The 15,757-nt window shown below is 36.2% G+C and overlaps 1 protein-coding gene across 2 annotated transcripts in view; it reads right to left on the reverse strand.

Moving 5' to 3' along the window:
- asic1b (acid-sensing (proton-gated) ion channel 1b) overlaps positions 1-15,757 on the reverse strand; it is a 189,603-nt gene that overhangs the window by 172,909 nt on the left and 937 nt on the right. The window contains exon 1 of one of the 2 annotated variants that reach the window (XM_084417372.1): positions 3,763-3,831. The exons of the other annotated variant lie outside the window; for it this stretch is intronic. Coding sequence (XP_084273498.1) covers positions 3,763-3,773 — 11 coding nt within the window. The 5' untranslated portion in view covers positions 3,774-3,831. Of the gene's footprint in view, positions 1-3,762; positions 3,832-15,757 lie in introns of those variants that run through there. 2 annotated transcript variants of the gene reach the window in all.

Consider the following 15,757-nt stretch of genomic DNA (forward strand, 5'->3'; position numbering starts at 1 on the left):
GAAGAAAAAAAGTCAGAATTGTGAGATAAAAAGTCGCATTTATCGTTTTTTTTTTTTTTTTTTTTAAGCTTCCATACCAAACACTACTGCAATATCACAGTCAATCTCCCAATTAAGACAGATTGCTGCTTCCTCAAAGAACAGCATTACTGCATAACATCCTCTCACCTTGTGAGATGAATTAAAAGACACAAATATTGCACTGAAAATCAGTTAAATGACATGCAACATTAGATTCGAAAAGTAATATTCTGACTATAAGAATTGAATTCACTAAGTAAAACATATGCTACTTTTATTTTTAGTCGTTGAAACATGTAACTACAGCATAAGGTGTTTCTTGACAGCAAACACATGTGAATGCATCTAAAAACAGCCGTTTAAAGGAGCAGGTTTCATTTCCTGTAGACCCTTCTGTTGCTCTTTCCTCGAACCTCTCGCCACAAAGACGAGCTGTCAGGCAGGTTTCCTCTCGCTGCTGGAGCACAAAGTAAAAGATTAATGGAGGTGGTGAGACAGAAGGACAGACGGGCTCGAGAGAGACAGGCATGACAGCACACACAGCGAGTGTCACCATCTCACTCCCAGGCCATTATCCTCTTAGTCCGTGCCGCTGTCAGTTCAGAGTCCACACTGACCATCAGGACAAGAGCACTTGACGGGCTTCCATTGTACGCTTGCTATTCATAGACCTTAGACGGACACATTTTTGTTTTACAATCACACTATGGTTATATACATTTTAAAGTGACAAATGTGCAATTTGTACATAAATTAGAGTCTCAAGTTTTGGATGTTGCTGAAGTTCCTCGTTCCTGACTAAATCATTGGTTACGCAATAGCAGTGGGCTATATACCGGTAGACACGATTAACCGGTAAAAAAATGTATCAACCAGTAGAGATTTTGGACTATTCCCGGCCAACACATTTACGTTGTGGCAACGTCTGTGGTATGTTGCATTTCTGCTATGGCAACGTCGCTGTCTTCGTGCTCGCAACATTGTAACAACGTAGAATTGTAAGACGCGACAGGGCTGTAGCAACGTTGTTGCGCTAAAGTCAGCAACTGAGAGACGACGTTATGACAATTTTTGGTTTTTATGTTAAATAGGCCACTAGATATCCCCCATTTAGGGATAGTTTTTTAAAATATTGTTTATCCTTATTATTATTTATGGGGCTATCAGTAAATTAGCCTAATTATAATCAACACCTGCAAGTGTACACTTCGAAGAGTAAAAATTACAGAAGGTTACGTTAATTCAACTTTATTAAAACTAACTGCATATATGGTAATCAAATTGCACTTCCAAAAGTCATACATTTGTAAAAAAAAAAAAAAAAAAAAAAAAAAAAAAACTAAATAAATGAATACACAAATTTATTTAAAGTATAATTAATAAAACATAAAAAGCAAAGATCAGAACATTTAATGCACAAAACCGGTTCTGTACATGGCAGACAGTAGTCGAAAGTCGGACGATAACGTTCGGTAAACGGAATCAGTCCAGGGAACATCCACAAATCCAGAGGAGCAAAGAAACTGAGACTAAGCAGACAAATGAAATGAAAAACTAAACAATGCAAGCGAGGCTGCATTAGTCACATTAGAAAATGAAGTTGTAGGTTGTGTTTGAATAATTACGTATCTTATTTAGCTGAGGTAAATAAAACGCAATACTCACGTACCGGTATCCTTGCTCGATGAAGAACGAGACAACACAATGAGCCCAACCGGCGATTGACATTTTGATTTTCGCGCTTCAGGGCAGTGACGAGTACATATGTAGTCCAGTGGTTGTCAAGACACCGTTGAATGGCCCTGAACGGTGGTTTAATGTCAACATTGTGACAACGCTGTAACAAACTTCACCACGCAACGTATTTATAGCAACCTTTTGGCCATGTTGATAAAACGATGTTAGAAGGTTGGGTACGTTGTGCCAACGTTCTGTGTTTGCTGGGTTGTCTCTACCGCGGTTACGCTCACGTGACGTTTCTGTGCTGTGCAGTCACAAAAGCATATAAAAAAAAAACGAATGCACGAAAGCGTTTGCAGTTGCTGTTTAAAAAAACAAGTGATTTTGAAACGTTGAAATGCAATTAGCAGCAAAGGAGAACTCATTTCAGTATATGCACACGTTCTCTGAGAAACTGAGTGCTTTTTGTCAAAGTGACCATATCTTTGCAAGTAAACACGGTAATTCATGTAAAGTTTAGAAAAAAAAAAACACATGAGTATATTGGATCTGTGCAGTCGGTCTTAAAGTGACAGCATACAAACTTTAATAAGAATGCATGTATATTTTATTACACAGTTTTTTATACATTTATTTACTTTATATATTTTATGTAGTATTTCTAGTGCTTTAAGTTTTTCCAAGTAGGTCTATTTCATTTGTGTCTTTGTTCTATTGTAGGTCTATAGGCCTCGTTTGTTTTCTTTGCTCTTTCTTTATCACTGTTTACTTGTCTTGAGTAAGCTTGAGAGTTTTTGTAGGCTAGTATTAGTTTTTTAAAAGATATTGAAAATGGTATCAAAAATATTGATTTTAAAAACCTTATTTAAAGCAAAAATAACTATATATCGTGATATATGTCGTTATCGTGAAATAAAATTACTCATAGTCATATCATGATATAAGATTTTGGTCTTAACACCCACCCTACGCTAGACCTAGGACTAGGGGGAAAAAATGTTAAATAAAGAAATAAATCATAAAATTACAAATTAAGTGTTGAATAATACAATTTAAATCATATTAATATTTATAATAACATAATAATAACAAAACAGTATAAAATAATAAATCCAATATATTATAATTATTCATATATTAATATTAATTATATTCATATTGTTATAATTATACTTTAAAATATTAATTAATAATTAGTTCAATAATGAAATGAAGTTCACAGTTCTCATATGTCGTTAATGGTCACATGACATTCTCTTTTTTAGTAAGTGTATTATTTTGATTGTTTAATTACTTGATAGCTTTTCATTAAACTCACAAACCTCTGCAGTTCCATCATGAACCCTAGTCTGGGAAACCCTGAGGTATGTAATATTTAATTCACTTCATGTTGTTGATAATAAAGAATTGAATATATTTTCTTTCTATTTGTACTTTTATATTAATATGGTACAAGATTATCCTGTTCAAATCAATGTGATAAATGAGTTAGGTCAAAAGTAATCAAAAAGTAGTCAGATTATATTACCTTAATTGTAATGTAATGGGTTAAGTTACTAACTACAATTTTGTCATGTAATTTGGAATTAGTATGAATATTTTCATCAAATTCTTCCAAGAGCAAATGATCTGAGCTGCTCTTCACATTCATTTTATACCTCTATACTCTTACTGTATGACAACTACTGTGTCTATTTTTATTTCTCCTATAAGGACTTTAAGAAGAAACATCGGGGGCGTTTATATATAACTGAGAATTATAAAAGTGCGACGTCTAAAGAATTTCCACTAGGTTTGTGTGATGGGTTTAAAGAGTAATCTGAGGTATTTGACATATCAACACATCTTCAATGTGGATAACGCCGGCTAATCTCAACAACAAACATCTCATGCAGAGCTTCAGGCAGCCTGAATTAAACACATTACAGACTTAAAGATCATGAAGTACAAAACAAATATTGCCATTTGATTCAACATCGCTCTATTAGCTCTATTATCGACTGGTTTTCTTGGTTTTATCCTATTAAAACGAACATCACATTATAAAAAGCAGATGTTTACCTGGTCTTCATTGCTATATTCTTGTTCTCACACAGCTTCACATGTACACAACTAATGCATGACGCTACGAGAACATCTATTGTTTTCATTGCAAGGCAGGGGCGCCACATGACAAAAGGAACTTCCTGTTGAAGTCCCCTGCTGTTAATCATCACAAGTCAGACAAATAGTGTCAATTAGCTGGGGAATTCATCAAGCTTGAAGTCGATCTCATTAGCTGGAATTTCATAAGTGGCTTGTTAATCTTCTCCTTCAAACCAAATCATTATAATTCCAATCTGACAGCCATTTTTCAAATCAACACAAAACTTTGTTCACATGCCATTTTAATTTAAGTTCAACTGCCTACAGGTTATTTAACTAAACATTGGAAATGGAATGTTGTTTAATTTTGATATAAAAATGACAAAGATAAACCTTTTTCCAAATGATTTTTTTAAAACTTTTTTTTTTTTATTAGAAGATTTAAATTTTTAGAGCATTAGAAGAAAGATTGACACACAACACAACCGTGACAAGTTTTTTTTCCCCAACTCACTATACTTTCTCGCTCTCTCCGCTCTCGATAAAAGTGGCAAACAGCCAGAACGAAATTGAAAAACGGTTCCTCGGACATGATCCTGTGAGGATTTCCTACCAGCTTCTCCCAGAAACACTGTTAGCACCTCACAAAACCAGGAGGATTTAGGCGATGACAGGTGGTCTGGTTCAGGTTAAGGTTAATATCATTATTATTTGCAGCAATATCCTCTGGCTCCTCAAGCGTAGGAGTGACCACTGCTAACCAGAGAACCTGCTACCCTCACCTTTTATATCTGGCTTTGCTAATAACAGAAGGACAGCTCTGTTAGGTGGACCACAGCTCAAGGTTAACTCAATTTAAGACCACCGGCTTCACCATCTCTCCTTTGACGGCTGGATATTTTCAGACTCTAAGTAAGCACACATCGAGATCTGGCACAGACCTGCAGTCCGTGATTTATTCACCTTTAGAGAATATTGAATTTCGACCGGCAGCCTGTTACAGCTCTCTTATTAAATGCCTGCTGGGAGCAGTTCGCTTAGCGCTCGTACGAGCGAGGCCTACCTGTGAGCGTGAGTAGAGCACTATTACTCTATGTTAGACTCAAAATATGCTTATTTACAAAGCGGAGGGACACTGGAGTTCAAAATTAGTGTCTTTGCATCAACACTGATAGCTTAGCATGTAGCTATGTTTCATTAGAAAGCCTTGAGGTCATCCAAAGATTTATTTTCCAGTCAAATACTTAGCCTAGCCTCCAACTCAAACACTGGCAAGTGAAATCTAACATTTTATCAGCCAATGGCTATGATAGACATTACGTAGTCGCCTAGAATGAAAGTTCATTTGCATATACGAGTGATTTACTCGCATTGTAGAGGGTTGTGAAATGTTACGTTTAAATACACAAATAATCCATTATCTTATCTATTTGACATTAGGGTTAAATGGTTTTACAGAGAAGATGTGGGATCTCTTTTTTCACTCCATAAATCAAAATTATAAAAGCCCATTTCCACAATTTAAAAAAAAGAAAATCATGTGAATCATAATTGACATAAAAAGTAAGTAAAAATGCTAGTAAATGTGAATGACATTAAAAGTCAAAATTATGACATTCTAAGCCATAATTAAGATATGAAATGTTGAAATTACGACTTAGAAAGTCTAAATTCTAAGATTGAAAATGCGAAATTATGATTTAAAAAGTCTAAATTATAAGATAATTATTTTACATTTTTTTGGACAGTCAAAATGATGTCTTAAAGTCAAAATTAAGAGATAAGCCAATTATGAGATAAAAAGTAACAAGTATGAGATAAAAAGTTAATTATGAGATTTAAAAAAATGAAATTATAAGATCAAAAAGCTGAAATTTTGACATAAAAATCTAAATTATAATATTAAAAAGTCTAAATTATGATAAAGTGTCATAATTATGAATAAGTATTATCTTTTTTTTTTACTTTTTATGTCATAATTATGATTTACCAGAGCATATTTTGTTTTCTTATGTGGCGGAAATGAGCTTCCATTAAAAAAAAAAATGCTGTTAATAAACAGATTTTCAGATAAGGTGTAATAAAAGAAATTCTTAAATGTGTATTTCGGATGTTTTCTTCACTCACCTGAAAGAAGACATGTTATTAGGGGCAAAATATATAATATATAATAGCCCAAAATATCAAATTTTACCAGTGCATCAAAACACAATAGTTTTGCCTGTAGTGTCTTAATACAAGTCACTGAGAGAAGGTTCATGGTTCAAGCCATGGTCACATGGTTCTTCGAGGCTCCTGCACCTTCTCCTGATCTTGCTAACTTGCTAACTTCATTCAGACTCACGTCTTGATGACGCCATCAGGAAGCGGATGCCGCCAGAAATTCGAACAACTTAGTTAAGAGGGTGCTGTGTCTACTCCCTCGGCAGCTGTTCTGTGTGTGTGTGTGTGTGTGTGTGTGTGTGTGTGTGTGTGTGTGTGTGTGTGTAAAGTTTTAATGTTGTCCTGCCAGAACCCCCTAAAGTAATCAGCGTGAAGCTCTGTAAGTGGGGTTGGGAAAGGCGCAACTGGATTATAGGCCATAAGCACTTTAATTTTCCAAAGATGGTATAACAAATGACAGAGCAACTTCCTCATCGCTCTCCCAGTGCCGCGGATGCTCAGAATAAACGTTAGTTTTCCACTAGCAGACTTACGGGAGATTACGGGAGAGGTGACACGGCTTGATTAAACGTCACGCCGTAACAAATGCACCGTTATTGCACATTAACTCTGAGAATGAACCGTTTGGGAAGTCTTGAAAGTCCTCCAAGAGATTTAAAGTGAACAGCAGACAACAATGTGGTTATTTTATCAACATGTTTTAAATAAACCGAGAAGAGATTTCTCCCATTATGCATTTTGGCTGCGCATGTAAACACAGTATCCGCACAAACAATTAGGATCTGCTTTTACAAAAAAAGCCATGCATTTCCAGGCTGATTTATACAAGTCAGGGATAGGTTTTAAAACAGTGCTTTTTTTGCCCATACGGTGTAAGTCAATGAGGTCCCATGTTGGTTTTGGACCCCACTGACTTTCATTGTACAGACAAAAATAATAATAAAAATATTCAATGGTCATTTTTAGGGGTGACCCCGAATAGTCGAAGATTCGATGCTTCGATAGGAGGAGCCTGATTCGACTACCGATCTCATGGTCGAATCTTCGCAGAGGTGTTATGAAACGAGGATCATGCCCCTTTGGCTATATGAGGGCGCTCAATTTCACATATAACTAGCTTTTATGTAAATACGTTAATATTCAGCCTATTATGATAATGCTGTATATAAAAATGTGCAAAGAAAGAAGCTTTTAATAAAAAATTTTTAACGTGCGTGAATAAATCCAAACACCCCGTGACAGATTTAAGTTTCACTTTCGATCCGTGACCGACAGAGGAGCGTCTTCGCGGCAAGGATTTAAATCTTTAACAATGTCTGGGATAAGAAAATCTAAAGTGTGGATGTACATCATCAGAAAGGATATTATTCTCCAAGGCTGGATTTAGCATCAGGAAAACCATTATCGCACTTCTGCCGGCCAACGTTAACACGTTTCGCGCATAGACTGGGTTTCACGTTAGAATGTATTTTATCCGCGCGCACAATTTGAAAAGACTTCAACGGACACAGACAGAGTGAAAGACTGGATTTGTTCTCTCGATCAGGTAGGGTACAAGTGATTTCAAAACTTTTCAGCCCGGTCTCATTTGATTTTTGGATGCTGTGAACATTTTTAGCTAAAAGACTGCCTCCAGTTTAGCATTTATTGTTGTTTCTGCAGTTAAAAAGACAAAGTTGAAAATTCTGGCTACTATCGTTATTTTAATTATTTATTTATTTTTATTTTATTTATTAATCTGTCAGGGTTATCTAATCTAACTATTTGTGGCTTGTGTTTTGAATATATTCCCTGCACTTTAGGCATTTTGCACACATTTGCTCCTCATCTTGTGACTTGATTCTAATTTATTTCGTTTAGTATTTTTTTATTTATTAGAAAGGTATAGGCCTATTCTGTTCTAAGTTAATTTTAGTAAATTAATTGTTTATTTTTTCGGTGCATCTATGTTGTGCTGTAGGCTGGCCTGCTCGCACAGGTAATTTAGCCGATTTAATTTGATTTGCATGTGAAATGCAAATCCTGTCTGCAGTGTGGCTTTTCTGGAGTTATGTTATTTCTTAGTTTTATTGATCCAAAATGTTTTTATACATTTTCTTCTATATCTTTGTGGGATTTTCTGTACATCGCTGCTTTGAAACGTTAAAGCCCCGCCCCCATACACATGATTCGACTATTAGTCGACTATAGGCAAGACATGACGATTCTGATTCGACTATGAAAATCCATAGTCGGGGACAGCCCTAGATTTTACTCTGGAACTTTGTTGTCTTTCTTGACTTTGTTCATTGCTGATGTTTGAAGTTATATAGTCAAGTCAAGTCACCTTAATTTATAGAGCGCTTTTAACAATATGTAATGTGTTCTGGCCGTTCATTTGCACGACAACAGTGTTTGGTGGCTTGAGAGCGTAAACATTGAAATATGTTCCAAGGTGTACGTTTTGGAAAATTTTAAAAACGTTATCATCTCCATGTAATCTTCAAAAACGTGAATCTGTGAAAACGGTGACGGCATGTGTCAGGTGTTTGGTTTATAGGTATGCGTATTTGAATATATATGTGCACAGGCGCATCTTCTTTCTTTACAAACTGACATCACCAAATTACTTGTCCGACCTGCATAATACAGAATTTTTATATAGAGAAAATGATTATTAAGTTAGCTGTTTAAGTTTGCTTGTTCAGCTGGCTAACAGTCTGCTGGGAAACCAGCACACCATCATACTGAGGACTAGTATCCAAAACACAACATACTTGGTTAGTTTTCATGCAGCTTAACACTGAAACCACACAGTCTGTCAACAAACGACCCCTTTAGTCATGAAACCGTCCTTCCACCGGCTCTCTTTAGCTCTCCCGGAATTAATGTTGGCGTTTCCAGGCTGTGAAGTGGCACAAAGCATCACAGCATTTCCCTGACGCAAAGGCGCGAAATGACAGGGAGCCGGTGAGCATAGCTGGGCCTGCATATCAACAGTGAACCGGCGTGGTTTCACAAACAGTGCTAATTACATGGGGATAAATCCTTGTTTATCACATGGCTTATGAGACACGAGTTAATTGCTTCCGCTTGTCAGCCCTCCAATCCCTCTGAAGCCCCTCGGCTCCTGGTCGCTACGCCTCGTCTCTTTCCGCAGCAGACACACGACCAGTTTCTCGCCGCATGGCAACAGGAAGTTACACGGACCACAATTCCTTTTTACACACCAAATGTTTGTTTGAAATGCCAGAGGTCTGCAACCAGTCAGACAAGACGTATTTGCATATTTAAAATATTAGTAAAATAACTAAATTCTAGGGGAAAGTTCTTCAGAATAGCGTAGTCACTGTAAGAATTGAACGTTTCATAAAGGGGTTTTCACAGCGATCCCATAAAGAACCATTTTTGGTTCCCCAAAGAACCTTTCTGTTAAGAGAACTATTTTTTTTTCTTAGTGTGAAGGACATTTTAAAAATCTAAAGAATCTTAATACGCTATAAAGAACCTTTTGTGCTGTGGAAAAGTTTCCATGGATGTAAAAAGTTCTTCATGGAACCACCGATGCCAATAAAGAACCTTTATTTTTAAGAGTGTTCAATACTATTTCTGCACAATGTAGTATGTCCACACTATGCACATTTTCAATATTTGCATGTAGAGTGCAATGGATACTAAACTACAACCAGAAGAAGTTGCAACTGCAATTTTTTGCGTCGCCATCTTGCCTTGTTATTTCGCACGTTAATAAATATTTATGAAATGATAACTGAAACAGCATCAACAACAAATGTAACTTAGTGTAACACACACATAATGTGATGTGTATCTGAGGTAAAAAAAATAATTAAAGGTATAGTGGAGGATCTTTCCGAATTTTAGATAAGACCCGCCCGCTCCACTTTTTGAATAAGTTTGATTGATTCACCAGAATGATTGACAATTAGGAGGACCAATAGTATAGGTGATCCACCCGGAAGTAAAAAATCCTCCATTATACCTTTAAGGGCGGGACTCGATTTCATCTAGGATTTGATTGGATCGTGCGTAAAAGGTGCGTACAATTTTTCATTTTTAGTGATAAAGTATGTTTACGCTTAATTAAAAACATGTAATTAAAATTAATGAATTAATACTATATTCCATGATGTGACCCCATGAAATGTTCTATATATGATGCGTCTGAAGGAACCCTTAAAGGATCATAATATAACTTTTTCTTCTAAGAGTGTAGAAATAAAACTGTGTTAGCATGTTAAAAACAATGTCGACGAGAAGATTTCAGGTGATGGTTTGGAAAGCCCCCAGCAGTGTGTAATGTGAGAACATGCTGACGGGCGAGGGTCGCGCTCGCGATTCTTGTGCTGGAAAATTGAGATTGTTCTAGTGACATTCTAATATGTTGTACAGCGGTTCTCTCTTACTGAGCCTCAGGCAAAACAGAACGCTGGATCGATAGGCCAAAAATATCCTGCCAGCGCAGTATACAGGGAATTGCTTTTTTTCCCCGGTGAAGTCGAATTATGTGCAGATGTGTTTGTGGGAATGTGTTCAGGTGGACGTGTTCACGTCACGCGGATCTTTGGCCGCACTGATTCAGAGCTGCAAAGGCATTTTGTAACAGCTCAGACTGATGAAGGGAATCGAACAGTGTCCTGCTGTTGTCCATCAGTTCTGAGACATGCACAGAAGAAGAGAAATATATGCTGATGGTATGAAAACGGACTTCACATCTCATGGTCCTGTTTCCCTGGATTTCCCTGTATGCCTATGTCTTGAATTCTGTTGCTATCTTGATTTGCCCTGTGGTTTTGACATTCTGCCTGTTATTTGGATTATGATTATGGATAGCCCAAATAAATTTGGATCTTCAACCTGTGATTCAGAGCAGCTTGTAAAAGCATCAAACTTCCAGCAGCGTATTGAATTTTGTGTGAACATCAGATGGCTTTACCACTGCAATAGAGTTCCTATTCTAGTAGCTGGATATAAACATGTCAACAGTTTAAAACTGACTTTATCTAACTTGTTCGGTAAGACTGTCATCTGAACAAACTGTTGCTCTGTCATGGCAGTAGTTGAGCTGAAAAAGAAAACCACTGAAAACGCACTCGAGTTGAGTTACAAATTGCATTTTAATAAATTTCAAAACACAACGTGACGGGCATTTGAGCTAGCGTAGCAAAAGCCTTTCCGCTCACGTACTTGCATAGAAAATTATTAGGGTCTTAAAGACCCCAGACTTTCTCTCAAGCTTGAGCATGCAATCTGTCCTCTTTCTGTCTCTGCACGCTCAAAGTCATTTCACATATTCTCTTTCCCTTTTATTCTCAGAACTTTTCAATATTCAAAGCTGCTCCATCAAGGCCGCCGGCATTAAGTATTCACCTGTTAAATATATTCAGCTCAGCATGTGGAAAGAATAGAACTGATTTAGCAATAAAAATAGCAGAAATTAACACAGGTGTAAGTTAATTGTGTGTCAGCAAACAATTAAATAAATAAATTGAAATGCTCTGGGTGTTTAACCTCACCACAAAGACACGTCTGAAACAGAGACAAAATCTGAAAGAAATGCAGATCAACTGATCTCATCTCAGCCTTATGAAGATTACACAGATCTAACGTTCTTTGAGTCAGTGTCTTTAAAAGATCTTAAAATGAGATGAGAATAGAACTGATGAGAATTAGATAAACCAAATGTCACTCACTGACATTCAGATTCTTCCAGGTCGGGTGTCAACTACAATACTGCACTGTGCTGTAGATAGTGTACAGTTTCTACCATTTAAAAAAATATATATAGCATGCAGTATAGAGACAAATGTTTCAAATTATGATAATCACAGTAATCACATGACCTCACTATAATACAGAATCACTATTACTGTCATTACTGTCGAAGATAAGAAAACTGCAGAATCGAATCGTTAAGTTAAGATTTTATTAACATAAAACTCCAAACAAACTGATAATCAACATGAACAACCAAGTAAAAGCGACAAGAACAGACAATAAACTGAAAGAAACACAGAGCTTAAATACACAAACAAACCAATCAACGAAATGAAAAACAGGTGCACATAAAAACCAATTAAAACGAGAAACACAGGAAACTTAACTAAAATGTGTCGAACCCATTCAAGACATAAACACACAATACCCGTAACAATTACTGATACAGATACTGTACTCTTATATAAGCGTATCTGCAATCATTAACATATAACGCTGCTCAGATGTGACAGACTACGATAAGCTCAGGGCATATTAAATTTAAGAGCATCACTTTTGCTTTGCTTGTGAATGTGAAGTGATCGTCAGTGAAGCTTCTCTAATAGACTCAATGGAGCTGTGATGACATCTGCTAATGAATCCCAGAGAGAATAAAGCAGGAAAGTTCTGCCTGTCACGCCACAATAACTATCGGCCTGAGCTGTCACTGCATCTTACTCGAGGCCACATCAAGAGCAGTGTTAGATCTTCAAACAACAGCATGAATACTAGTTGCATCCCAATTCGCATACTTGAGAACAGAAATACATACTTTACAAGTAACGAGAACAAAAATACATACTTTACAAGTAACAAGAAGATATGTTTTGAGCATATTGTAATGTACTGGGAGATTCTGCGACGCCATTACATTAGCTGCAAGACTTGACATTAACACCCGCCAAATGTGGGTGGATTTCAGCAGTGGCGTGTCACTCAGTCACTCCTACTAGCCACTTCAGCCAGTTGAATTTTACATATAATAGTCTTTTAAAAAGGCATGTGAAAATATAAACTAAATGCAATGTATGTATACATAACGATACTGAAATATCTGTAACTCTAACGACACTCATTTTCAGCAGAATAAGATACACGATACCAGCTGCACTTTCTCGTTCTCTCATCTCTCCATTGTGTTCACGCGCTCATCTGCTCTCTGATATGATTCAGGTATTCAAATTAATATATTCATTCATCCAATAAAATTTTACTTATTTTAGTGACACACAATTGAAATTCTATACTATAACCAACTATATTACCTAGCAATAGCACTTATTAGCATCTTAAATACTAGGATTTACATGCTCCTTCAGTTAAAACATTTAAACAATGTTGAATCAGCACAGCCTAACCAAATGCTCCACTCTTCTCCACAATGGTAACCCAGTGTAATTTAAATGGTTCTAATAATTCCAATGTAATTGAACATTAAACACAATTACACACTACCAAGTCTTCCCCTTTTCTCATTTTCTCAAAAACACATAAAATAACACTTAATTTCATCATTTATTCTCTCTTAATTCAGCCATATGCAAAGCATGCTGGGAACTAACAAGCACCGCCAAGTTTCAGTTAATGCAACATAAATCATTCATGTAATCCAGCACAACAAGGATTAAGTAAACTTAGATTTGACATATATTTAAGCAGATCGAACACAATACAATTAAGTGTATAGCAATTGTGTTGCTTAAGCTCATTTTAATTAAGCAATTTGAACAAGCTGCAAACATTTTTTTTTTTTTTTTGCATGTAAAAGTAGCTATTTATACTTGATACCACAGAACGCCACTGCTTGTGTGAACAGCATAAACAAACATTTACCGGTAAAGCCATTCTGGTAATTTTATGGTAATTTACTGGGATTAATGTGTGAAAGGGGCTACTTATAATTGATACCACAAACCCCTTTTTGGTTTGCGTTTGCATGCAAGCATTAGAATCAATCTTGCTAAATTCACTGCCTTAAAATTCATTTTTAACCTTGCTTTTTCAGGTTATATACTTGACGTTCTTCACCAACTGACTGCAACCTAAAAAGCAAGCAGCAAAAGCAGTTTACAATCTGGTGTACTCTCAACTCTGTATACTGTATTCAATGTACTATGATTTGGATTTCACTTACTCTAATTTTGCATACAGTTTAGAAAGCATAGTATACAAATTGGTCATTAAGTAACATTGTTGGCTGTGTTTGTAAGCGAGGAGTTAGTCGTGGAAACTTTGCATAGATGCTCTCACAGTTCCCATGGCGATTTGGTTCCCAATTGGTTGCTATGTGCCATCTGTAGTCATATTTCCTGAGCGATGCCTTTGTAGAGGAAAAGATGTGAATGACTGACTGACTGATGTGCTTCAGAATATTCTTCAATGCCATATAATTCACTCAGCTAACAATGAAATCGTTTTAGGAAATCACAACTAAGACCTTTCAGGTGTTTCTCTTGGACAGCAGTGAGGTTAAATGGGGAGCAACTGGAGATGTTTGCTGAAATCCCCTAGCTTATGTTTCTCCTGAGAAAAATATGTCTCCACAAAACATCTCAAAAGCAGAAACTCCCTCTTGTGCTTACTCCCTAAACTTGGCTCATTTTAGACCTCTAAATGCTTATATTAACAGACCAATCCAAAATGTCAAAGGGCAGGTATGTTGTTTCAATCTGGCATTGACATGCAAGTTGTTTATTCAAGGATAAACATCACACCAGAAAGCCTTCAAATGCAATATACGTCCAAAACGTAATCTAGCAAAGCGAATATTAGTCGAGCGTGACTTTTCAACGAAAATCTAAACCTGGCATCAATTATTCATTCCAGCCAAATGTGTTGTTATTGAAAAGCGATGAGACAGATTGTACTGCCAATAGAGACTGATGTGTTCAATGTGTTCTGGATGGGCTCCGACTGCAGTCCTGAGAGAAGAATCCAAACTCTGAGCAGAACTTCTGCCTCTCTAATGGATGCACATTCGCCACAAGCACAACACATGGTGTTATCAGTTACATCGAATCAATGATGATTCACTTCTTCAGCCCTCGCTGGGGCTTTCAACACCGGAGGGGATGAAAACATTTTTCAAGTCAACGCTCTAACTCTCCTCTCATTTTCAATGAGGCAGAATGTATACAGCTTACATTTTCAACTCCCATTAAAGCTAAAATACAGATTCAGAGTGTATGATAACAGTCAAACTCTAAAACACAATAGTCAGACTTTAGAAAATCATACTGACTTAAACCTTGAGATAAAACCGATATAATTTATCTCTGTCAACAACAAAGGACGTTTTCATATTCAAAATATAACTTTTAACCTTTCACAAAGCCATCATGCTCAGAAAATCAGCTAAAAAAGGAAATAAACAACAGTAAATAAATAAAGGATAAACTGCTTTTTTCTCAGACTTTCTATAAGTGTTCTATAAGACAGAGTTGAGACAAACTTTATCAAATGTGATGAAACCACAACCCTAGTTCACATATATAAAAATTCCTTAAACTTTGCATCATATCTATGAATAATAATATTCAACCACTTAAAAGTAATGTTAGCAGGTCCTTAAACTTACAATGTCTCGGTCCTCATAAATCCAATATAAAAGTTAAGAAAAAGCTCAAATAAGGAACTAAACTGTCAATTAATAACAATGGAAAAAATGCTATGTTCATGGGTGCAATATTTTGTTGGAATTAGCGTATGATAACATGTTTTCTGAATTGAATTTTGAAACTTAGGGCACGTTTACATGACAACAAAGTACTAAAAATGGAAAAGTTTTTCCTTTGCGTTTTTCTTGTACAGACAGCAATGTTGTAAAACGATCGCTGTTCACAAGGATCCGGAAAAAAAAATTCAAACACTGTAAGATGTCACTTTGTGAAACGCACCTATAGACTGTACACATTTATGTGCATGACCATTTTCACAAATTCAAGACAAACAAAATGACAGCAGCAACAACCATTCAAAATCATTTCTCACCTTTCATTATAACTATAACAATTGTTGCTTGGTGCACTTTTTTAGTTTTTCAATATTGTTCTAA

The sequence above is a fragment of the Rutilus rutilus genome (assembly GCF_951802725.1).
Source record: "Rutilus rutilus genome assembly, chromosome: 8".
NCBI lineage: Eukaryota > Metazoa > Chordata > Actinopteri > Cypriniformes > Leuciscidae > Rutilus > Rutilus rutilus.